This window comes from Parambassis ranga, chromosome 21 (genome assembly GCF_900634625.1).
Source record: "Parambassis ranga chromosome 21, fParRan2.1, whole genome shotgun sequence".
In the NCBI taxonomy this organism is placed as follows: Eukaryota; Metazoa; Chordata; class Actinopteri; family Ambassidae; genus Parambassis; species Parambassis ranga.
The window spans coordinates 18589098-18610172 of NC_041041.1; the positions used below are offsets into that span (position 1 = coordinate 18589098).

Sequence of the window (21075 nt, forward strand, 5' to 3'; positions counted from 1 at the left end):
ACCCCTGGCCACAACAAAAGGTAAGAGCTCACACCCCTCACACATTAGCACTTAAACAATCATTAAAAACACACAATCCAATCATTATACAGCTAATTTAACAATCTATTTCTTTGTGTCTTACAGATAATGCTTCCACCCAAATCCCACCAGCAAATACCAAACAACAATAAACAATTACTCTATATTGCTGTGTGCTGTGATTTTATTTTATCAATCATCCCACTGTCACTACACAAACAAAAATCATACTCCCCTGAAGTGGAGGTGGCTGGACGCCCACCTGTGGAGGTGTTCTGGGCATGTCCCCACAGGAGGAGACCCCCTGTGGGGACATTAAGAATTTGGTTTCTAATGTTGGTCAAATTGAAACTATCAATCAGGGGATTAATCAGAGGATTTATGACAAGAAAGTCTATGACTACAAAGTTTTGAAGGGACTGCAGAAAATCTTTTGAACCAACTTGTATGTTAAAAACATCAATAAGGATGGTGTTAATAAAAGTGAGTAAGGAGGTTAAATGTGGCACACATGAATTTGTTGAGTGGCGAAGCGTCTTCAAAAAAAAAAACAATCCTTGACTGCAATGTTAAAAAAATCCAGGATATTGTCATTTAGAAGAATTTGACTATGACCTGGATGAATAAGAGCATCCACAGATGAAAATTAAAGGGTATCTATTTCAAAGTGTTTCATCTTTTTTCAGGCTTCCATTAACATACATGTGTAAAGAGTACTTGTCTGCTTTCTCCGCCTGTCTTCATTTTGTTATTCTGCTTTTATAGTAACTTATAAATTAAAAAGTTAGCATGTGCAGTCAATATATCCACAGAATCTGGTACAAAATAAAAGTCAACAAACATTTCCATGCACATTCTTCAGCAACATCTTAAAGCATCAAAAATAGAAAAGCATTAAATAAGTCAAGTCAAATCCTTCAACTTTACATATTTAATGGAAACTATCATCGCTGTACATAAACAATCAAAAACTGTATAAAATAATAAGTGGTATAAGGCACACAAACACACAGTAGCTGTAATAAACTAATAAAATCTAGTAAATAAAATCATTAGAATTCTTTGGAATTCATTCTGTGCAACATTATAGCATCAAGACATTTCATGTTCAGTGTTTCATATCACATTTTAAAGATATAACTCTCAGAATTTTGTTTCTAATTTTGGTCAGTTTGAAGCCATAAATAAGCGGATTCATCAGTGGGAGTATGACAAAACATTGTATGACTACAAATTTCTGAAGGGACTGCTGCAAATCCTTTGAACCAACTCTCATGTTTGTGATGTCAAAAAGAACGGTCACAAGAAAAGCGAGTAAAGAGGTTAAATGTGGCACACATGTTTGCATGAACTTTGCTCTGTTTTCTATAGAATTGACACATGTTTTAATGAGATAAATGTACGACCATATTATGAAAAACCCGTGGAGAACATAAATGAGCATGGTGATATAGGTTACTATGCTGTTAACAACAGTTTCAGATGGGAAACAAGCAAGTGTAACAATAACCCAGTTCACACAGAAGAGCTTAGAAATATATAAGCTGCATAACTGTAATCTAGATGCTAACAAATTGTTAATGGCACCAGCACAGAAAGGAGTTACCCATGAGAAGCATACTAACTTCATGAGCCTCTGTTTGGACATGACGGTGTGGTACTCCAGTGGTCGACATATAGCCAGATACCTGTCATATGCCATGACTGCAAGAATGGACAGATCACCACAAACAAATGAGTAGACCACATGAGCCTGAACAAGACAACCAGGATAAGAGATAATATGAACAACAGAGAGCAGATCCCAGAGAAATTTAGGGAAGAAACCTGTTGTACCATAAAGTCCATTCATGCAGAAAACACACAGCAGAATATACATCGGCTCATGGAGGCTGTTATCTAAGATGATGGTGATGATAAGAGAAACATTTACCAGTAAAATGATGCAGTAACACAACAAAGTGAGAAAAAACAGGATCCATCTGTGGCTCATTGTTTCATTTAAACCTGAAAGATAAAACATTGTTATCACTGAAACATTGTCCTTCATGGTGAGGAAACCTGAATGAGCAATACCTGACCTAACAGTGTCTGATCTGTCCTCTTGTCTCTATCTAAGTGTAGACCAAAGCAGCACCTGAGCTGGGATTTAAAACCAGCCAATCAGATTAATTTCCTTTACCAGCCCCTTGTGGTCCGTGCTATTGTTGTTAGTTAACAATCAAGTGTTTTTTTCTATTGTTTTGTATCTGTATAAACAAATAAAACACAGCAAACAGGAAATCATATTAAGACATCCCAAAAATCACTAAAGTGATAAATACTGTATTTTCCCACCCATCCACTCAATCATTGTCCATAAAAACAAATGACCATCCTGTCCAGTTAATTAGTCTTTATACATCTTATCTGCAGTAGCGGCCTCGAGTGTCACACTGGTCACCCCAAAAACAGCTAATCTACAAAAAAAGGTAAAAAGTAAACAGAAAAAGTTATTGTTTTTCTATTCTGGTATACCAGCAAGTAAAAAAACAAAACTAAACATTTTGTGTCTCCCCCGTCTACATGGGCATCACACTCCTCAGCCTCCCCAGAAAAGTCTATGCCAGTGTAACTGGAGAGGAGAATTCAGCCTCTAGTCGATCCTCACGAGGATCAATGTGGTTTTCATCTTGGCCGTGGAACCTTGGATCAGCTCTATATCCCCCACAAGGTACCAGAGGGTTAATGGGAGCTTGCCCAACCATTCCACATGTGTTTTGTGGATTTGGAGAAGGCTTCTGACCGTGTTCCTCATGGCATCCTGTGCGGGGTTCTCTGGGAATATGGGGTCCAAGGCCAAGTGGAGGAGTTTGTTTATCTTGGGGCATTCTTCACCAATATGCCGCCTCACCCCTGCGGAATGGAATCGACACCTGAAGGCAGGTGAGCACCACCACTGTTAGTCAAATTGGTCATTATCTAAAGGATTGTCCACTGCGCCCAAATGCTGGCACTCATCAGTGAAGGTGGGCCAACTGATGAGCATTGAGCAGGGGCCCACAGCTGAAAGATCTTGCCTATCACTAGAAGGTCAATTAAAATTACGTAGCCGATGCCTTTAGCAAGGCAAGGCACTCTCTCTGCCTCTGCACACACCCTATGATTGCCCCATCGACCTTCTACCTGTGACCACCTTGCCCAAACGCCGGCTGTACAGCCTGGTGAAACGCTGGCGGGAGGCAATGGAACACTATATTTCTGACTCTTTAAAGCTCCGGACTCATTAGACCCTCTACGTCGCCCATTGGGGTGGGCTTCTTTTTTGTAGAAGCATAAATCCCTTCGGCCATGCATTGATTGTCACGGTTTCAGCCAGGTCTTTTATTTTGTAGTTCATTTTCTGTTTGTATTAGTTTTAGTTTTACTAGTCACTTCCTATTTTATTTTTAAACTTGATCTCCCCCTTGTGCTCTATTTACTTCCCCTTCCTCATGTGTGCTCCCTTCCCCCTCCTGTGATTACCTGCTCCGCCCTAATGTGCTTCACCTGTGTCCAATTGTCTTCCCGCCCTCCTGTGTATAAAGCCTGTGTGTTTCCTGCCCCTTGTTGCCAGTTCGTCTTGTGAGTAATCCTAGCGACACAGCCGTCTAAGTAGCCTTCCGCTCTTGTGATTTCCCCAGTGAGTTTTCGAGTGAGTTTTGGATTTTCGTGTGTATCACCTGTTTTGGATCGGACTACTGTTTTTGCCTTGCCCTTTGTGTTACCTCTGCCTCGCGGACTGAACTCCTGTGTACCGATCACTGCTTTGGACTTTGACCACTGGTTTTTGTCTTTGCCCTTTTGGATAGCTCTGCCTCGCGGACTGAACTTCAGTGTAACGAACCTAGCCTGTATTAAACACTGAGATTTGCCTGATACTTCCGACTAGTCTGCATTTGTGTCCTCCGTCTCACAACGTCCTGACATTGATAGCAGATAGTTGAACATTACTATAAAGAATAAATACCCTCTACCCCTCATGAACTCAGCCTTTGAGTCTTTACGGGAAGCTCACATCTTTACTAAGTTAGATAAGAACAACACCTATCATCTAGTCCGTGTAAGAGTGGAGGACGAGTGGAAGACTTTGGGTCACTTTGAGTATCTCGTTATGCTGTTATGCCCAGAGAAGTGTTCTTACATCCACTCTTAGATTCACTCCCATGAATCCTCCCGTTTCTTTCTTATCTTAAGCACTGGGCTTCCTGTTTGTCTCTGCCAGATCATCTTTATGAGTTTTCCAAGCATTCCAGCAATTACCATCTGTGGTTTCCCGTGTATGACCCCTTTTGTTCCTGGATTACTTCCTTCTGCCTGCTCCCTGCCTGCCTCGTCACCCTTATGGACTGGTTTTCCTCATTGGACTTTGCTTGGTCCCTGGTTTCCCGAGTTTGCCCACTCCCTGTTTTCACCATCACTGGTCAAGCTTGACGTTACACCGTCTGGGCGGGGCAACGTCACAAAGTTGATCCTTCGCCACCATAGAGAAAGCTGCTGTATTACTTGATTTATTAATCCTGTCTGCCTCATACTCGCTCATGACATTATCCCCTGTGTACCTTCATATAACACTGTCACCACGTGAGGGTGTGGCCACATGACTCAGCAGCGCCCCTAGAATGAGATCTTGGTCCCTGTTTGACCTACAGTCAGGAAAATTGGTACACATATGACTTCTAAAAGTCTCTTGGAGGTATCTTCTGAAATGCACAGGAAGTCTTTTATGAATTCCTCCTAGGGGATTTGACCGATCCAGCTGAAAATTGGTCTGGTTACTTTTAAAGCATTATGGACCAAAACTTATGAAAAGTGCAGTACTTTGTCATATGATCTGGCTGTGGCGCCACCACAGATTTGACCCTTTGCCAACGCACAGGAAATGAATGATTTGTGGCTGTAACTCTCGCATACTTCACCCTATGTGGATGCAACTTTACAGTCATGCTGAACATCTGACTGCACAGATTGTTATGCTGATATGCTACTTTCAGTGGGCCACCTACTGTAGGGATGACCTGTCTTTATGTGTATGTTGGTGTAATCCTCTGCCCTGCAGACACAGCTATTATGGGGGAGACAAGACGTGTGACGATAGGTGTAGGATTTTCCAGTAGAAACTTTATTTCCTGATATGGGTGTGGGAAGTTAAAGATACTGTTTGACTGTAATAGATGTTCATGACTGTTAGACGTATGCATGAATGACGTGTGAAATAAAGAGTGTGGAAACTACGAGTTGTATCCGCCGTGCTTGTTCCGACAACCCATCCAGAGGGGAGACTAACGAAGAGTAAATCTGGACAATAGGGGAGGTGACGGTAGGTCCCGTGGGTTGCAAGTAGTGTGAGGGCCTGCCCACAAATGTACTTTGTTTTTTTTCCTGTCACCCAATCATATCTCCTAAAACAATGTGTCACACTTAGCAACGGGGTCAACCACCCCTCCTTACTAAGACAAAACTTTTAGTTTGCTCCTTCATCAGAGTCACTGTGTGAATGTTCTTAAATCACTTTTAAGATAAGAGTCCTTACATACAAAGATCTGTAGCGTTTTATAAGTTCAGCGTCAATCATGGTTTGGAGAACGTTTCTCCTCTCTGACGCTCCATTATGTTCTCCCTGTTCAAGGAACTCTTAAGCCTCTTAAAAGTCCTCCTGTCCACTATTAACAGTTTTTTTACATTAAGACCTCCTTCATCTTTACTATGATTTAGTCTTAATTATGAAGGGAAATTCTTAGAAAACGTCATAATTCTGAGAATTTTCTTAGAATTTCACAACTAAGGGAAATGCTTAGCTCTAAGAATCTTTGTGAAAATGGCCCCTGATGTTCTGTGGTCTGATACTTAGTAACAATTGACAAGATATGTGTAAAAAGGCATCTTCAGGTAGCATGTAGTCCACACTAACAAACACATATGCAGTCTTTATAGGACCTTTATGTGAAAATTCATGGACATTTGCAGCAACCTTCTGATTTTGAAATTTACATTTAACAACATATTGCATGTTTAAAATAACTATATCTGGGAAACTATAATATTGTTTTGGTACACCTGTACACAGAAAATAAGGTAAGCTATGTATTTTTACATTTTGTAAACAGAGAGTCAGTGTCAGAGCACAGGTTGTAGGCTTTCAAAACTTAAAATCACACCTCTTAGGAAAATCTGTTGACATTATCTGGGAAGGACTTTTAGGCATCATTTAAGGATTTTGGCATGACACATGTGCATTATTCAGCAAAATCTTAAAGCACAAAAAAGAAAAGCATTAAATAAGTCAAGTCAAATCCATCAAATTGAAATATTTAATGGAAACTATCATCACTGTACACAAACAATCAAAACTGTATGAAAAATTTTAAAGGCACTCACAGTAGCTGTAATAAAATAATAAAATCTAGTAAATAATTCTTTGGAATTCATTCTGTGCAACATTATAGCATCGTGTCAGCTCATGTTCAGTGTTTCAAATCACATTTTAAAGATATAACTCAGAATTTTGTTTCTAATTTTGGTCAATTTGAAGCCATAAATGAGTGGATTCATCAGTGGGAGTATGACAGAACATTGTATGACTACAAATTTCTGAAGGGACTGCTGCAAATCTTTTGAACCGACTCGCATGCTTGTGACATCAAAAAGAACACCCACAAGAAAAGCGAGTAAAGAGGTTAAATGTGGCACACATGTTTGCATGAACTTTGCTCTGTTTTCTATAGAATTGACACATGTTTTAATGAGATAGATGTACGACCATATTATGAAAAAACCATGGAGAACATAAATGAGCATGGTGATATAGGTTACTATGCTGTTAACAACAGTTTCAGATGGGAAACAAGCAAGTGTAACAATAACCCAGTTCACACAGAAGAGCTTAGAAATATATGAGCTGCATAACTGTAATCTAAATGCTAACAAATTGTTAATGGCACCAGCACAGAAAGGAGTTACCCATGAGAAGCACACTAACTTCATGAGCCTCTGTTTGGACATGATGGTGTGGTACTCCAGTGGTCGACATATAGCCAGATACCTGTCATATGCCATGACTGCAAGAATGGACAGATCACCACAAACAAATGAGTAGATCACATGAGCCTGAACAAGACAACCAGGATAAGAGATAATATGAACAGGAGAGAGCAGATCCCAGAGAAATTTAGGGAAGAAACCTGTTGTACCATAAAGTCCATTCATGCAGAAAACACACAGCAGAATATACATCGGCTCATGGAGGCTGTTATCTAAGATGATGGTGATGATAAGAGAAACATTTACCAGTAAAATGATGCAGTAACACAACAAACTGAAAAAGAAGAGGATCCATCTTTGGCTCATTGTTTCATTTAAACCTGAAAGATAAAACACTGTTATCACTGAAACATTGTCCTTCATGGTGAGGAAACCTGAATGAGCAATACCTGACCTAACAGTTAGCTGTCCTAACAGTGTCTGATCTATCCTCTCGTCTATCTAGTGTAGACCAAAGCAGCACCTGAGCTGGGATTTAAAACCAGCCAATCAGATTCAGTTCCTGGAAAATGGCAGGACAGAATATTTTCTCTCTAAAAAGTAGATAATATAAAAAAAAAGATTATAAAAGAATGTATATGTCCAAAGCAATGTCTACACACAGGCTGAGCATCACATCAACATATATTATTCTCTGTATCTCTCTCTCTCTCACACACACACACACCTGTTGTCTTCATGTTAAGAAGTGTCACAATGCTGTCTGGTGATATCTGGTAATAATTCAAATTTTAGAGATGTACAATATGTGGATCTGTATTTTATTGCTTGTTTTTCGTCATTTGCACATAAAAAGTTAGGTAAGCTATATAAAAACTTTAGGCTTTCTTTGGGATTTTGCATGAGTCCAATATTACAGGCAGAACACATGCATATTCTTCAGTAAAATCAATTTAATTTATATAATTTTCATGTCATTTATTTTCAAAATTAGTGTTTTGAAAAAACACATGGCCCAAATTTTATTACATATAAAACTAATGTGATATCATCTATGAGGACACAGGACATAGAGGGTCATGCAAAAAATAAATGATATGCAATTAGGAGATTCAGTTACAACCATTGACAGTAAAAACTATGGACAGAGCTTCCGTGACGTCACCCGTTTGTTTCTGAAGAGCCGTTTTGAGGCTCGGTGGGAGGTTCCGGGACGTGATGACCGCCGCCATGTTGACAGCGTCGCGTCCGCCAAAACTCTCAAATATGGACAAAGAGGGGGAGCACGAGCGGGGTTTAGGGGGGCGGGTGATCGTGGGAGCAGGAAACTCACATTGTGATACGTCAGCTGTCTGTCACTCAAGCGGCAACGGCCATAATTATGCGTTATTTTAAGTCCGAATACAATTGAAACAAGTGGGTTGTAAAAGAATTCACCCCCCCCTACAATTGACACTAGAAGAGAACCTATCATCTGAGACCACAGTGGTTTTTTTGTACCAGGCCGTAAACATGTTAATTTCTGCTGTGAAGTCGGCCATTTGAACATGGGAGTCTATGGGAAATTACTCGCTTTTGGAGCCAACCCCCAGCTGTTGCAGCGTGAATTACAAGTTTTGACACTTCCGCATGGGCTTCCACTTTGAGCCCCGAAGGTTGCCGCTTGGTTACAACATGAAACTATACTATATAGTATCCATGAATCCATCCACTCCCACCGCCAAGAGAGCTTCAACTGGTGCCAGTCATGAGACAGCAACCCCTAAATCTGGTGATGGACACTGGAAGTCAGGGATGCCGTCAAGCTGAAGAAGGAGTCCTATTGAGCCTGGTTGGCTTGTGGGACTACTGAAGCAGGGGCTAGGATGGTTGTGAAAGCAAAATCTCAGGTCTAGGAGGAGTTTGGAGAGGCCATAGAGGAGGACCATTTGTCACCCTGAAAGAGTTTCTGGCAAACTGTTTGGTGCCTTAGAAAGGGGAACCAGTGCTTCACCAACACTGTCCCAGTGGAGGTGGGGAGCTGTTGAGCTTGGCTGGGGGTGTTTTCAGACAGCGTGTTAGGATGGCCATGTAGCGGCTCGACTTTCCAAGTAGGAGGCTTGAGACATCGGTGGAAGTGCAGTCTATATAGATATTTATTTCTGCATGTACGGTACAAACATCAATAAATTTACCTACATGCTGGGAACTACAGGCAGCATGTGGTCCCAACAGCACACAAAGAAGCAGCCCCATGAATACAAAATGGCCGCCTTAAATAGTTGATGCCACACCTGGAGTCCTCTCCCATTCCCAGATGGGTGATCTCATTCTCCATTTTACATTCACCCCACCATACACCTTACACCAAATACAATGCAATATATATTTACAATAAATACATGGAATTCCTTTTTTATTAGTTTAAAAGCTAGTTTAAAACTCATAACTGTAATTGTCCCTCAATCAACCAATACAATCCCCCCTGCACCTATTTCCTCAATGGACTGGCCCGGAACTATATTTAGCTGCCTGTTCCAAGAGGAATTCTTTTGACCGTCACCCCTAGCCACAACAAAAGGTAAGAGCTCACACATTAGCACTTAAACAATCATTAAAAACACACAATCCAATCATTGTACAGCTAATTTAATCTATTTCTTTGTGTCTTACAGATAATGCTTCCACCCAAATCCCACCAGCAAAAACCAAACAACAATAAACAATTACTCTATATTGCTGTGTGCTGTGATTTTATTTTATCAATCATCCCACTGTCACTACACAAACAAAAATCATACTCCCTACATGGGTTAAAGGTGAACTAAAGAGGAATAACTGTGCTAGCAAACACTGCTAACAGTAATGAAGAGGCCCTTCATTACACAGTGGAAGGAATACTTTGAGGATCTCCTAAATCCCACCATCTTCCAGTGAGGAAGCAGAGGCTGAGGACCCAGTGGTGGACTCATTTATCACCCGGGCTGAAGTTGCAGAGGTAGTCAAAAAGCTCCTGGCAGGCACCAGGGGTAGATGAGATCCACCCTGAGTACCTTAAGTCCCTGGAAGTTGTAGGGCTTGGAGCACAAACTCATATCCCCCTCTATTCAAGACTGTATAACTCGGAGTGTGGGCTCTAGAGGGATCACACTCCTTAGCCTTGGCTGGAGGTACCCTGGTATAGAAAGTCTATGCCAGGGTACTGGAGAGGAGAATTGGGCCTATAGTTGAACATCAGATTCAGGAGGAACAATGCTGTTCTTAATCCTGGTCGTGGAACTCTGGACCAGCTCTACCCTGTAACAATCAGCAATTATTAGGGCCTGAGCATGAAACCTGCGAGAGCCCTATTGAAATGCAAGCATTTATTATACTTAATTGTTATTCCACCCACGGAATCGCAAATTTGACCACCTGCACTTTTTTTGCAAAATCCTAGGGGATTTGCTTGAAAATTGGTGAGCTTGCCCTTAAAGGGTCAGGGATCAAAAGTTATCAAAAACGCAGCACTTCGTCATACTGTCTGGCTGTGGCGTCACCACGAAGTTGACCCTTCACCAACACACAGGAAATGTATGTATTTGTGGCTGTATCTCCCTCATACTTCGTCCAATGTGGATGAAAAAAATCAGGCATGCTGAGCCTGTCCTTCTGAACAGATTGATATTCTAATGTGATGATACTCTCATAGCGCCACCTACTGGCAGTATGAATTGTGTTCAGGCTGATTTTGCATGTTCCACACCTCGTATTTGAACGAACTCCTCCTAGGGTAATACTCTGATAGACCTGACATTTTGTCACATGGTTCTAAAGACATGGCTGAGCAAAAGTTATCAAAAGCGCTGACCGAAGTTATACCGTGTGGGCGGGGCAATGCTCCCCATATTTTTATGAACTCCTACTAGGGGATTTGTCCAATCCACTTGAAATTTGGTCTGGTTACTCTTAAAGGTAGGGTAGGAGATTTCATTTTGATGCACTTCTTGTTAAATTAGTGTAACTTCTCTTTACAATCCGATAGCAACCAATTGGTTTGACAGTTTTGCATTAAAATGAAAAATATTAATCATCTGTGGAAGCTATAAAACACTAAAAACATCAGCCAATCCTCCGGGACGGCCCTGCACAGAGTATTGGCTGGTTGTCACTAGGGATGTCCCGATCCGATTATGTGATCGGAAATCGGGCCCGATTACGTGATTTCAGACTCGATCGGAATCGGATGTTACCTCCCAATCAGGACTTGGATATATATTTATTAGGACTCTCAAAGTTAACGCCTTCTGTGCAGGGTGGCTCTGTGTCCTGTAGTGTAGGGGTATGACTAGGCCTGTCGCGATAAACAATAAATCAATTAATTGCACGATAAATTAAATGGGCTCGATAAGTTTTTCGACCACGACAAATTACATTTGCATGCTGGTTTGTTTTCCTCTCTTTCTCTCTCTCTCCCTCTCGCTGCCAAAGAGACTGGATGACAAAAGGCGTCACTCCGGTGCCTCGTAGCATATAAAGGCCATCGGACTTTATATGGCCCGCGGCTTCTGTCTTAAAATGTGTCAAATCAACAGGTAGTTCTTATATTTTAACTCATTGTGTAACATTTACGGGATGTTCTGAGCAGACCACGGTCAGCTCACTGTTTGCGTCATCACGGTGCATCACAGCGCTGCAGGGCTTGGACGTTACAGCAACACAGAGAGCTGTGAAGCTGCTCAACACCGTTTCAACACTTTGCCACAATTCACCACAACACTAAACATGCTCATGTATAGAACCTGCTCTCAGAGAGAGTCCGCCTTGTACGATTGAAGTTCTCTGCCTTCTCACTGGCGCCACTGGCTGCAGCGCCACCCATTCTAGTTCTCTTGCCCAGTCCTCTTGTGCCATCTCTGCTAGTTTCTATGTGTTTCTGTCTACATGGTGGCGTTTTTAAAATTCACTGCAGCTGTCTGCAGCGGCCTGATGTGCATACACACAGGCACATGCTCATGACGTGCTAGTTGGTTTGGCTTAACTCCATTGACTATGCTCAGATAAGCCATGGTGATAGGCCTACCACTACTCATAATAATAATATCAACATTAATATTAATAATAACAATAATAATAATGTTGATGATTGGGGACCTTTCCAGTGTTAAATGTTCTTTAGAAATTAAAGTTTATTGATCTTTGAAAGGGTGTACTTGCATTATATGTTGTTATCATTATATTAGTTGAACATGGTCTCAAAACGACAATATTATCGATTATCACAATAATTTCTCTTGGCAATTTGTTATCATCTGTTATCATGACAGGCCTAGGTATGACAGTTGCTTTTGGTGCGAGGTCTCAATGAGCTGCTGCGTGTCTGAAATCCTATTTACCACCTTCATAGAGAATCTTGAAAGTATCAGATCGGGACTCGGTATCGGCAGATATCAAAAAATCAATGATGTTTTTGTGACTGTATCTGCCTCATACTTCATCATATGTGGATGAAGGTTTACAGTCATGCTGAACATCTGACTCTGCACAGATTGATATGCTGATATGCTATAGTCATTGCGCCACTTACTGGCCAGAGGACCTGTCTTTTGTATATGTGTATTTTGGTATACTCTTCTGCCCTATAGACCACAGCTTGTGCCGGTAACAGGGAAGAGAGGACGCGGGGCGATAGGGGAGGCGACGGCTGCGAGATCTGCAGTCCGCACGGAGTGCAAGGGCCCGTCATCACTGCTTGCAGCTTTAAGGGTTCTTTCTATTGTTGTATATCTCTATAAACAAACAAAACAACACAGCAAACCAAATGCTCACTGAAATCATATATTAAGACATGTCTCAGAAATCATGTCACATGTCCCGATACATACCACCTGGCATAAACAAAACAATATTTAATTTTTCATGAAAAAAAACAAAAAAACAAATGACTGTCCTGTCAGGTTAATTAGTCTTTATGTATTTTATCTGCAGTAGTGGCCTCCAGTCCCTATAACAGATCAGGACAACCCAAAAACAGATAATCCACAAAAAACAGGGAAAAAGTAAACAAAAAAGAGTGATTGCTTTGTATTGTTTATTTAAAGTAAAATAAACAATACAAAAAGAATAGGGAGACACTAGAGGTTAATGTGGTCGGTGTACCGGTCTGGTGTGGTGAAGGAGCCGAGACAAAAAGCAAAGCCCTAAATTTACTTATCAATCTACATTCCTTAAGCAAGTGGCAGAAATGAGTTTGCTGCTGAAGTGGAGGTGGCTGGACGCCCACCTGTGGAGGTGTTCTGGGCATGTCCCAACAGGAGGAGACCCCCTGTGGGGACATTAAGAATTTGGTTTCTAATGTTGGTCAAATTGAAACTATCAATCAGGGGATTAATCAGAGGATTTATGACAAGAAAGTCTATGACTACAAAGTTTTGAAGGGACTGCAGGAAATCTTTCGAACCAACTTGTATGTTAAAAACATCAAAAAGGATGGTGTTAATAATAAAAGTGAGTAAAGAGGTTAAATGTGGCACACATGTTTGCATGAACTTTGCCCTGTTTTCTATAGAATTGACACATGTTTTAATGAGATAGATGTACAACCATATTATGAAAAATCCGTGGAGAACATAAATGACCATGTGGTTTTCATCTTGGCCGTGGAACCTTGTATCAGCTCTATATCCTCCACAAGGTACCAGAGGGTTAATGTGAGCTTGCCCAACCATTCCACATTTTTTTTTGGATTTGGAGAAGGCTTCTGACCGTGTTCCTCGTGGCATCCTGTGCGGGGTTCTCTGGGAATATGTGGTCCGAGGCCAAGTGGAGGAGTTTGTTTATCTTCGGGCCCTCTTCACAAATATTTTAAAGAGGATCAAGCCCAGGCAGGAGGCCACCAGGACCCTGGCTAGCCTCTGGCAGGCCCCGGGTGGTGGACTATGCCATTGAGTTCCGTACCATGGCGGCAGAGAGTGGCTGGAACCAGGACACCCTCTTTAATACCTTTATCAACAGACTTTCTGGGACCCTCAAGGACCACCTTGCACCCATGGACTTACTTCCCACCTTGGATGAACTAATCGCCCTGGCTACCAGGATTGATGGACATCTTTCCGACCACCAGCAGGAGTGTTGAGGTGGACCGGAATTCTTCAGCAGCTTGGGCAGACCTCACCAGGAGTCCAGCCGTTCATCTTGTCCTCAGCCCCCGTTCTCCCTGACCACCTCTGTGTCTTCAGCAGCGGAGGAGGATCCGATGCAGCTGGGACGCAGCCGCCTCACCCCTGCAGAATGGAATCGACACCTGAAGGCAGGTGAGCACCTCCACTGTTTATCAAAGTGGTCATTATCTAAAGGATTGTCCACTGCGCCCAAATGCTGGCACTCATCAGTGAAGGTGGGCCAACTGATGAGCGTTGAGCAGGGGCCCACAGCTGAAGGATCTTGCCTATCACTAGAAGGTCAATTAAAATTACGTAGCCGATGCCTTTAGCAAGGCAAGGCACTCTCTCTTCCTCTGCACAGACCTTATGATTGCCCCATCGACCTTCTACCTGTGACCACCTTGCCCAAATGCCGGCTGTACAGCCTGGTGAAACGCTGGCGGGAGGCAATGGAACACTATATTTCTGACTCTTTAAAGCTCCGGACTCATTAGACCCTCTACGTCGCCCATTGGGGTGGGCTTTTTTGTATAAGCATAAATCCCTTCGGCCATGCATTGATAGCAGATAGTTGAACAACATTACTATAAAGAATAAATACCCTCTACCCCTCATGAACTCAGCCTTTGAGTCCTTACAGGAAGCTCACATCTTCACTAAGTTAGATAAGAACAACACCTATCCTCTAGTCCGTGTAAGAGTGGAGGACGAGTGGTAGCCTTTGGGTCACTTTGAGTATCTCGTTATGCTGTTATGCCCAGAGAAGTGTTCTTACATCCACTCTTAGATCCACTCCCATGAATCCTCCCGTTTCTTTCTTATCTTAAGCACTGGGCTTCCTGTTTGTCTCTGCCAGATCATCTTTATGAGTTTTCCAAGCATTCCAGCAATTACCATCTGTGGTTTCCCATGTATGACCCCTTTTGTTCCTGGATTACTTCCTTCTGCCTGCTCCCTGCCTGCCTCGTCACCCTTATGGACTGGTTTTCCTCATTGGACTTTGCTTGGTCCCTGGTTTCCCGAGTTTGCGCGCTCCCTGTTGGCACCATCACTGGTCAAGCTTGACGTTACACCGTCTGGGCGGGGCAACGTCACAAAGTTGATCCTTCGCCACCATAGAGAAAGCTGCTGTATTACTTGATTTATTAATCCTGTCTGCCTCATACTCGCTCATGACATTATCCCCTGTGTACCTTCATATAACACTTGTCACCACGTGAGGGCGTGACCACATGACTCAGCAGCGCCCCCTAGAATGAGATCTTGGTCCCTGTTTGACCTACAGTCAGGAAAATCAGTACACATATGACTTCTAAAAGTCTCTTGGAGGTATCTTCTGAAATGCACAGGAAGTCTTTTATGAAGTCCTCCTAGGGGAATTGACCGATCCAGCTGAAAATTGGTCTGGTTACTTTTAAAGCATTATGGACCAAAAGTTATGAAAAGTGCAGTACTTTGTCATATGATCTGGCTGTGGCGCCACCACAGATTTGACCCTTTGCCAATGCACAGGAAATGAATGATTTGTGGCTGTAACTCTCACATACTTCACCCTATGTGGATGAAACTTTACAGTCATGCTGAACATCTGACTGCACAGATTGTTATGCTGATATGCTACTTTCAGTGTGCCACCTTCTGTAGGGATGACCTGTCTTTATGTGTATGTTGGTGTAATCCTCTGCCCTGCAGACACAGCTCTTATGGGGGAGACAAGACGTGTGGCGATAGGGGAGGTGATGACGGTAAGTCCGTGGGTTGCAAGTAGTGTGAGCACCTGCCCATCGCTGCTTGCAGCTTTAATTGTTATTTGTTGTTTACTCATTCTATACTGTTTATATTATTAGAAATGTATTTTGTTTTTTTTCCTGTCACCCAATCATATCTCCTAAAACAATGTGTCACACTTAGCAACGGGGTCAACCACCCCTCCTTACTAAGACAAAACTTTTAGTCTGCTCCTTCATCAGAGTCGCTGTGTGAATGTTCTTAAATCACTTTTAAGATAAGAGTCCTTACATACAAAGATTTGTAGTCTTCATACTCAACCACAAACATTATTCCTGCTCGTTCTAATCTGTAGCGTTTTATAAGTTCAGCACCAATCATGGTTTGGAGAACGTTTCTTCTCTCTGACGCTCCATCATGTTCTCCCTGTTCCAGGAAATCTTAAGCCTCTTAAAAGTCCTCCTGTCCACTATTAACAGTTTTTTTACATTAAGACCTCCTTCATCTTTACTAGGATTTAGTCTTAATTATTAAGGGAAATTAGAAAACGTGATAATTCTGAGAATTTTCTTAGAATTTCACCACTAAGGGAAACGCTTAGCCCTAACAATCTTTGTGAAAATGGCCCCTGATGTTCTGTGGTCGGATACTTAGTAACATTTGAAAACATGTGTAAAAAGGCATCTTCAGGTAGCATGTAGTACACACTGACAAACACATATACAGTCTTTATAGGACCTTTATGTGAAAATTCATGGACCCTTGCAGTCACCTTCTGATTTTGAAATGATCATTTTACAACATATGCATGTTTAAAATAAATATATCTGAGTAACTATAATATTGTTTTGGTACACCTATACACAGAAAATAAGGTAAGCTATGTATTTTAACACTTTGTAAACAGAGAGTCAGTGTCAGAGCACAGGTTGTAGGCTTTCAAAACTTAAAATTACACCACAAGGGAAGGACTTTTAGGCATAATTTAAGGATTTTGGCATGACTCCAACATCACAGCCAGTAAAAATGCACATTATTCAGCGACCTCTTAAAAGAAAAAAGAAAAGCACTAAATAAGTCAAGTCAAATCCTTCAAATTGACATATTTAATGGAAACTATCATCATTGTACACAAACAATCAAAACTGTATGAAAAAGTTTAAAGGCACTCACAGTAGCTGTAATAAAACAATAAAATCTAGTAAATAATTCTTTGGAATTCATTCTGTGCAACATTATAGCATCATGACATTTTACATTCAGTGTTTCAAATCACATTTTAAAGATATAACTCTGAGAATTTTGTTTCTAATTTTGGTCAGTTTGAAGCCATAAATGAGTGGATTCATCAGTGGGAGTATGACAGAACATTGTATGACTACAAATTTCTGAAGGGACTGCTGCAAATCTTTTGAACCAACTCGCATGCTCATGACATCAAAAAGAACACCCACAAAAAAAGCGAGTAAAGAGGTTAAATGTGGCACACATGTTTGCATGAACTTTGCCCTGTTTTCTATAGAATTGACACATGTTTTAATGAGATAGATGTAGGACCACATTATGAAAAATCCGTGGAGAACATAAATGAGTATGGTGATATAGCCAACGATGCTGTTAACAACAGTTTCAGATGGGAAACAAGCAAGTGTAACAATAACCCAGTTCACACAGAAGAGCTTAGAAATATATGAGCTGCATAACTGTAATCTAAATACTAACAAATTGTTAATGCCACCAGCACAGAAAGGAGTTACCCATGAGAAGCACACTAACTTAATGAGTCTCTGTTTGGACATGATGGTGTGGTACTCCAGTGGTCGACATATAGCCAGATACCTGTCATATGCCATGACTGCAAGAATGGATAAGTCACCGCAAAGAAATGAGTAGATCACGTGAGCCTGAACAAGACAACCAGGATAAGAGATAATATGAACAGGAGAGAGCAGATCCCAGAGAAATTTAGGGAAGAAACCTGTTGTACCATAAAGTCCATTCATGCAGAAAACACACAGCAGAATATACATCGGCTCATGGAGGCTGTTATCTAAGATGATGGTGACGATAAGAGAAACATTTACCAGTAAAATGATGCAGTAACACAACAAACTGAAAAAGAAGAGGATCCATCTTTGGCTCATTGTTTCATTTAAACCTGAAAGATAAAACATTGTTATCACTGAAACATTGTCCTTCATGGTGAGGAAACCTGAATGAGCAATACCTGACCTAACAGTTAGCTGACCTAACAGTGTCTGATCTATCCTCTCGTCTCTATCTAAGTGTAGACCAAAGCAGCACCTGAACTGGGATTTAAAACCAGCCAATCAGATTCAGTTCCTTTATCAGCACCTTGTGGTCCATGCTATTGTTTTATATCTTCATAAACAAATAAAACACAGCAAAAGGGAAATCATATTAAGACTTGTCTCTATCACTAAAGCGCTACATATTTACCCACCCATCCCCTCAAAACAAACAAAACAATTATTGTCCATAAAAACAAATGACCATCCTGTCCAGTAATTAGTCTTTATATATCTTATCTGCAGTAGTGGCCTCAAGTGTCACACTGGTCAACCCAAAAATAGTTAATCCACAAAAAAGTAAAAAAGTAAATAAAAAAACAGTGTGTCTCCCCCATTGAGTTGTCATCGGCAGACCGGGGTGGTGGTCAATCTCTTTAAGAAGGGGGATCGGAGGGTTTGCTCCACTACTACAGGGGGATCACACTCACACAGCCTCCCTGGGAAAGTCTATGCCAGGGTACTGGAGAAGAGAATTCAGCCTATAGTCAATCCTCAGATTCAGGAGGAATAATTTGGTTTTTGTCCTTTCATTCCAGGTGCTCCATGTATACTCAAAAAACATAAAAATATAACATAGAAATATAAATAAGGTAAAGTAGTAAGCGTAAAATAAAAATAAAACCTAATAAATTCTAAACATTAATAAACATTCAAGTCAAATCCTGGCAAGTGAAGACTGAAGTCATGGAATTCTACTCAGACAACATGAACAGACAATTCAGGTCTTACAGAAGGCTCCTGGAGACCATTAGCCACTTGCTCCTAAGAGGAGTTTTGGGACTCTTTTAAAAGCATTTTTGACCTCCCGGACTTTGCCAGAAATGTTTCCAAATGCCTAATTCAAACTACCCAGGGGTCCAGACCCGTGGCAGACAATTCGATCCAGTTTAGGACCCTTGTGGCAAAAGCAGGTTGGAACAAGGGATTTTTCTTCTGGGCCTGAATGATCAACTTAGGGTCCTACTCGCCACCCGAGATGACCTCACCAGTCATTAAGACCTCATGCCGGAGCTGGGCTAGGTGTTCACACTGACTGGTGATCGCGTAATTACTCACCAGAATTTAGCATCCTTGTCTGGTCCAGCTCTTTGCCAGTTCTTTGACGAATCTCCCGCGGTAGTACTGAGCCTTACCTGTACTCTTCGATTTAAAACTTACATGTTTTTCTTGATGCTGCTTTGCTGACCTGCCTCCCTCTTCAGCAAGTTGCTGGATCACCTTATGAAAGATGCCTTTTGTTTTCATTTTTGCACTTTTGAGCACAATCGAAATTTGTGATAAAAAACCCTTGTCCTTGAGTGTGCATTTTGGTCCTTCTTGACTTACCTGAACCTAAACCTTAACACCCTTTTGATCTAATACAGCCATGAGTCTTTTTGGGAAAGATGCAACAAATGTTTCACACCTGGATTTGGGGATCCTCTGCCATTCCTCCTTGCAGATTCTCTTTTGTTCTCTCAGGTTGGATGGTAAATGTTGGTGGACAGCCATTTTTAGTCTCTCCAGAGATGCTCAATTGGGTTTAAGTCAGGGCTCTGGCTGGGCCATTCAAGAACAGTCACAGAGTTGTTGTGAAGCCACTCAGTTATTTTAGCTGTGTGCTTAGGGTCATTGTCCTATTGGAAGGTAAACCTTCGGCCCAGTCTGCGGTCCTGAGCACTCTGAGAAGGTTCTTCAAGGATGCTTGTTTTTTTTTAGCAAACTCAATGCAGGCTTTCACGTGTCTTGCACTGAGGAGAGGCTTCCGTCCGGCCACTCTACCATAAAGCCCCGTCTGGTGGATGGCGGCAGCTATAGGAAGGGTTCTGGTCGTCCCAAACGTCTCCCATTTAAGGGTTATGGAGGCCACTGTGCTCTTAGAAACCTTAAGTGCAACAGACATATTTCTGTAACCTTGGCCAGATCTGTACCTTGCCACAATTCTGTGTCTGAGCTCTTCAGGCACTTCCTTTGACCTCATTATCCCCATTTGCTCTAATATGCACTGTGAGCTGCGACAGGTACAGGTACAGACAGGTGTGTGTCTTTCCTAATCAAGTCTTATCAGTATCATCAGACACAGCTGGACTAAAATGAAGCTGTAGAACCATCTGAAGGATGATCAGAAGAAATAGACACACCTGAGTTCAATACATGAATGTCACAGAAAAGGCTCTAAATACTTGGGACCATGTTTAGTATGCCACCTGGACACCTCCCTGGGGAGGTGGTCTGGACATGTCCCACCACAAGGGGATCCCAGGGAAGACCAAGAATGTGGTGGAGAGCCTATGTCTCTCTAGGTTGGCCTGGGAACGCTCTGGAATCCCCTGGAAGCGATGGAAGAAGTGGCCCCACATAAGCAATTTAAAAATGGATGGACAGATTCATTTTGTACAACTTTATAGAGTTGTGACCACGTTTTATGATGTCAATGTTTCAATAAGATTAGAAAGTGATAACACTAAGATTTCTGTTTCTAATGCTGGTAAATTTGAAAGTATAAATCAGAGGATTAATCAGAGGAGGTATGACAAGAAATTCTATTCTATGGCTAAAGAGCCATACTAATCCAACTTGTTCACAACATCAAAAAGTGTAGTGATGATAAAAGTGATTAAGGAGGTAAAAATGAGAAACAAGAAAATCAAGGGTATCTACACTCAACAAAAATATAAACGCAACACTTTTGTTTTTGCTCCCATGTTTCATGAGATGGACTTGAAGATCTAAACTTCATTCCAGATACACAATATTACCATTCCTCTCAAACATTGTTCACAAATCTGTCTAAATGTGTGATAGTGAGCACTTCTGCTTTGCTGAGATAATCCATCCCACCTCACAGGTGTGCCACATCAAGATGCTGATCTGACATCATGATTAGTGCACAGGTGTACCTTAAACTGCCCACA

At 41.6% G+C, this 21075-nt stretch overlaps 3 protein-coding genes across 3 annotated transcripts; all 3 read right to left on the minus strand.

Moving 5' to 3' along the window:
• Positions 1-1129: 1129 nt before the first annotated feature.
• On the minus strand, positions 1130-2071 carry LOC114453768 (olfactory receptor 5F1-like). The gene has a single exon (XM_028433662.1). The coding sequence runs from the start codon at positions 2069-2071 to the stop codon at positions 1130-1132; it is 942 nt and encodes a 313-aa protein (XP_028289463.1).
• A 4445-nt stretch (positions 2072-6516) lies between these two features.
• On the minus strand, positions 6517-7443 carry LOC114453772 (olfactory receptor 1019-like). Its single transcript, XM_028433666.1, has one exon. It carries the CDS (start codon positions 7441-7443, stop codon positions 6517-6519), a length of 927 nt encoding a protein of 308 aa, XP_028289467.1.
• Positions 7444-17128: 9685 nt separating this feature from the next.
• On the minus strand, positions 17129-18070 carry LOC114453773 (olfactory receptor 1019-like). The gene has a single exon (XM_028433667.1). It carries the CDS (start codon positions 18068-18070, stop codon positions 17129-17131), a length of 942 nt encoding a protein of 313 aa, XP_028289468.1.
• Between the last annotated feature and the right edge of the window lie 3005 nt (positions 18071-21075).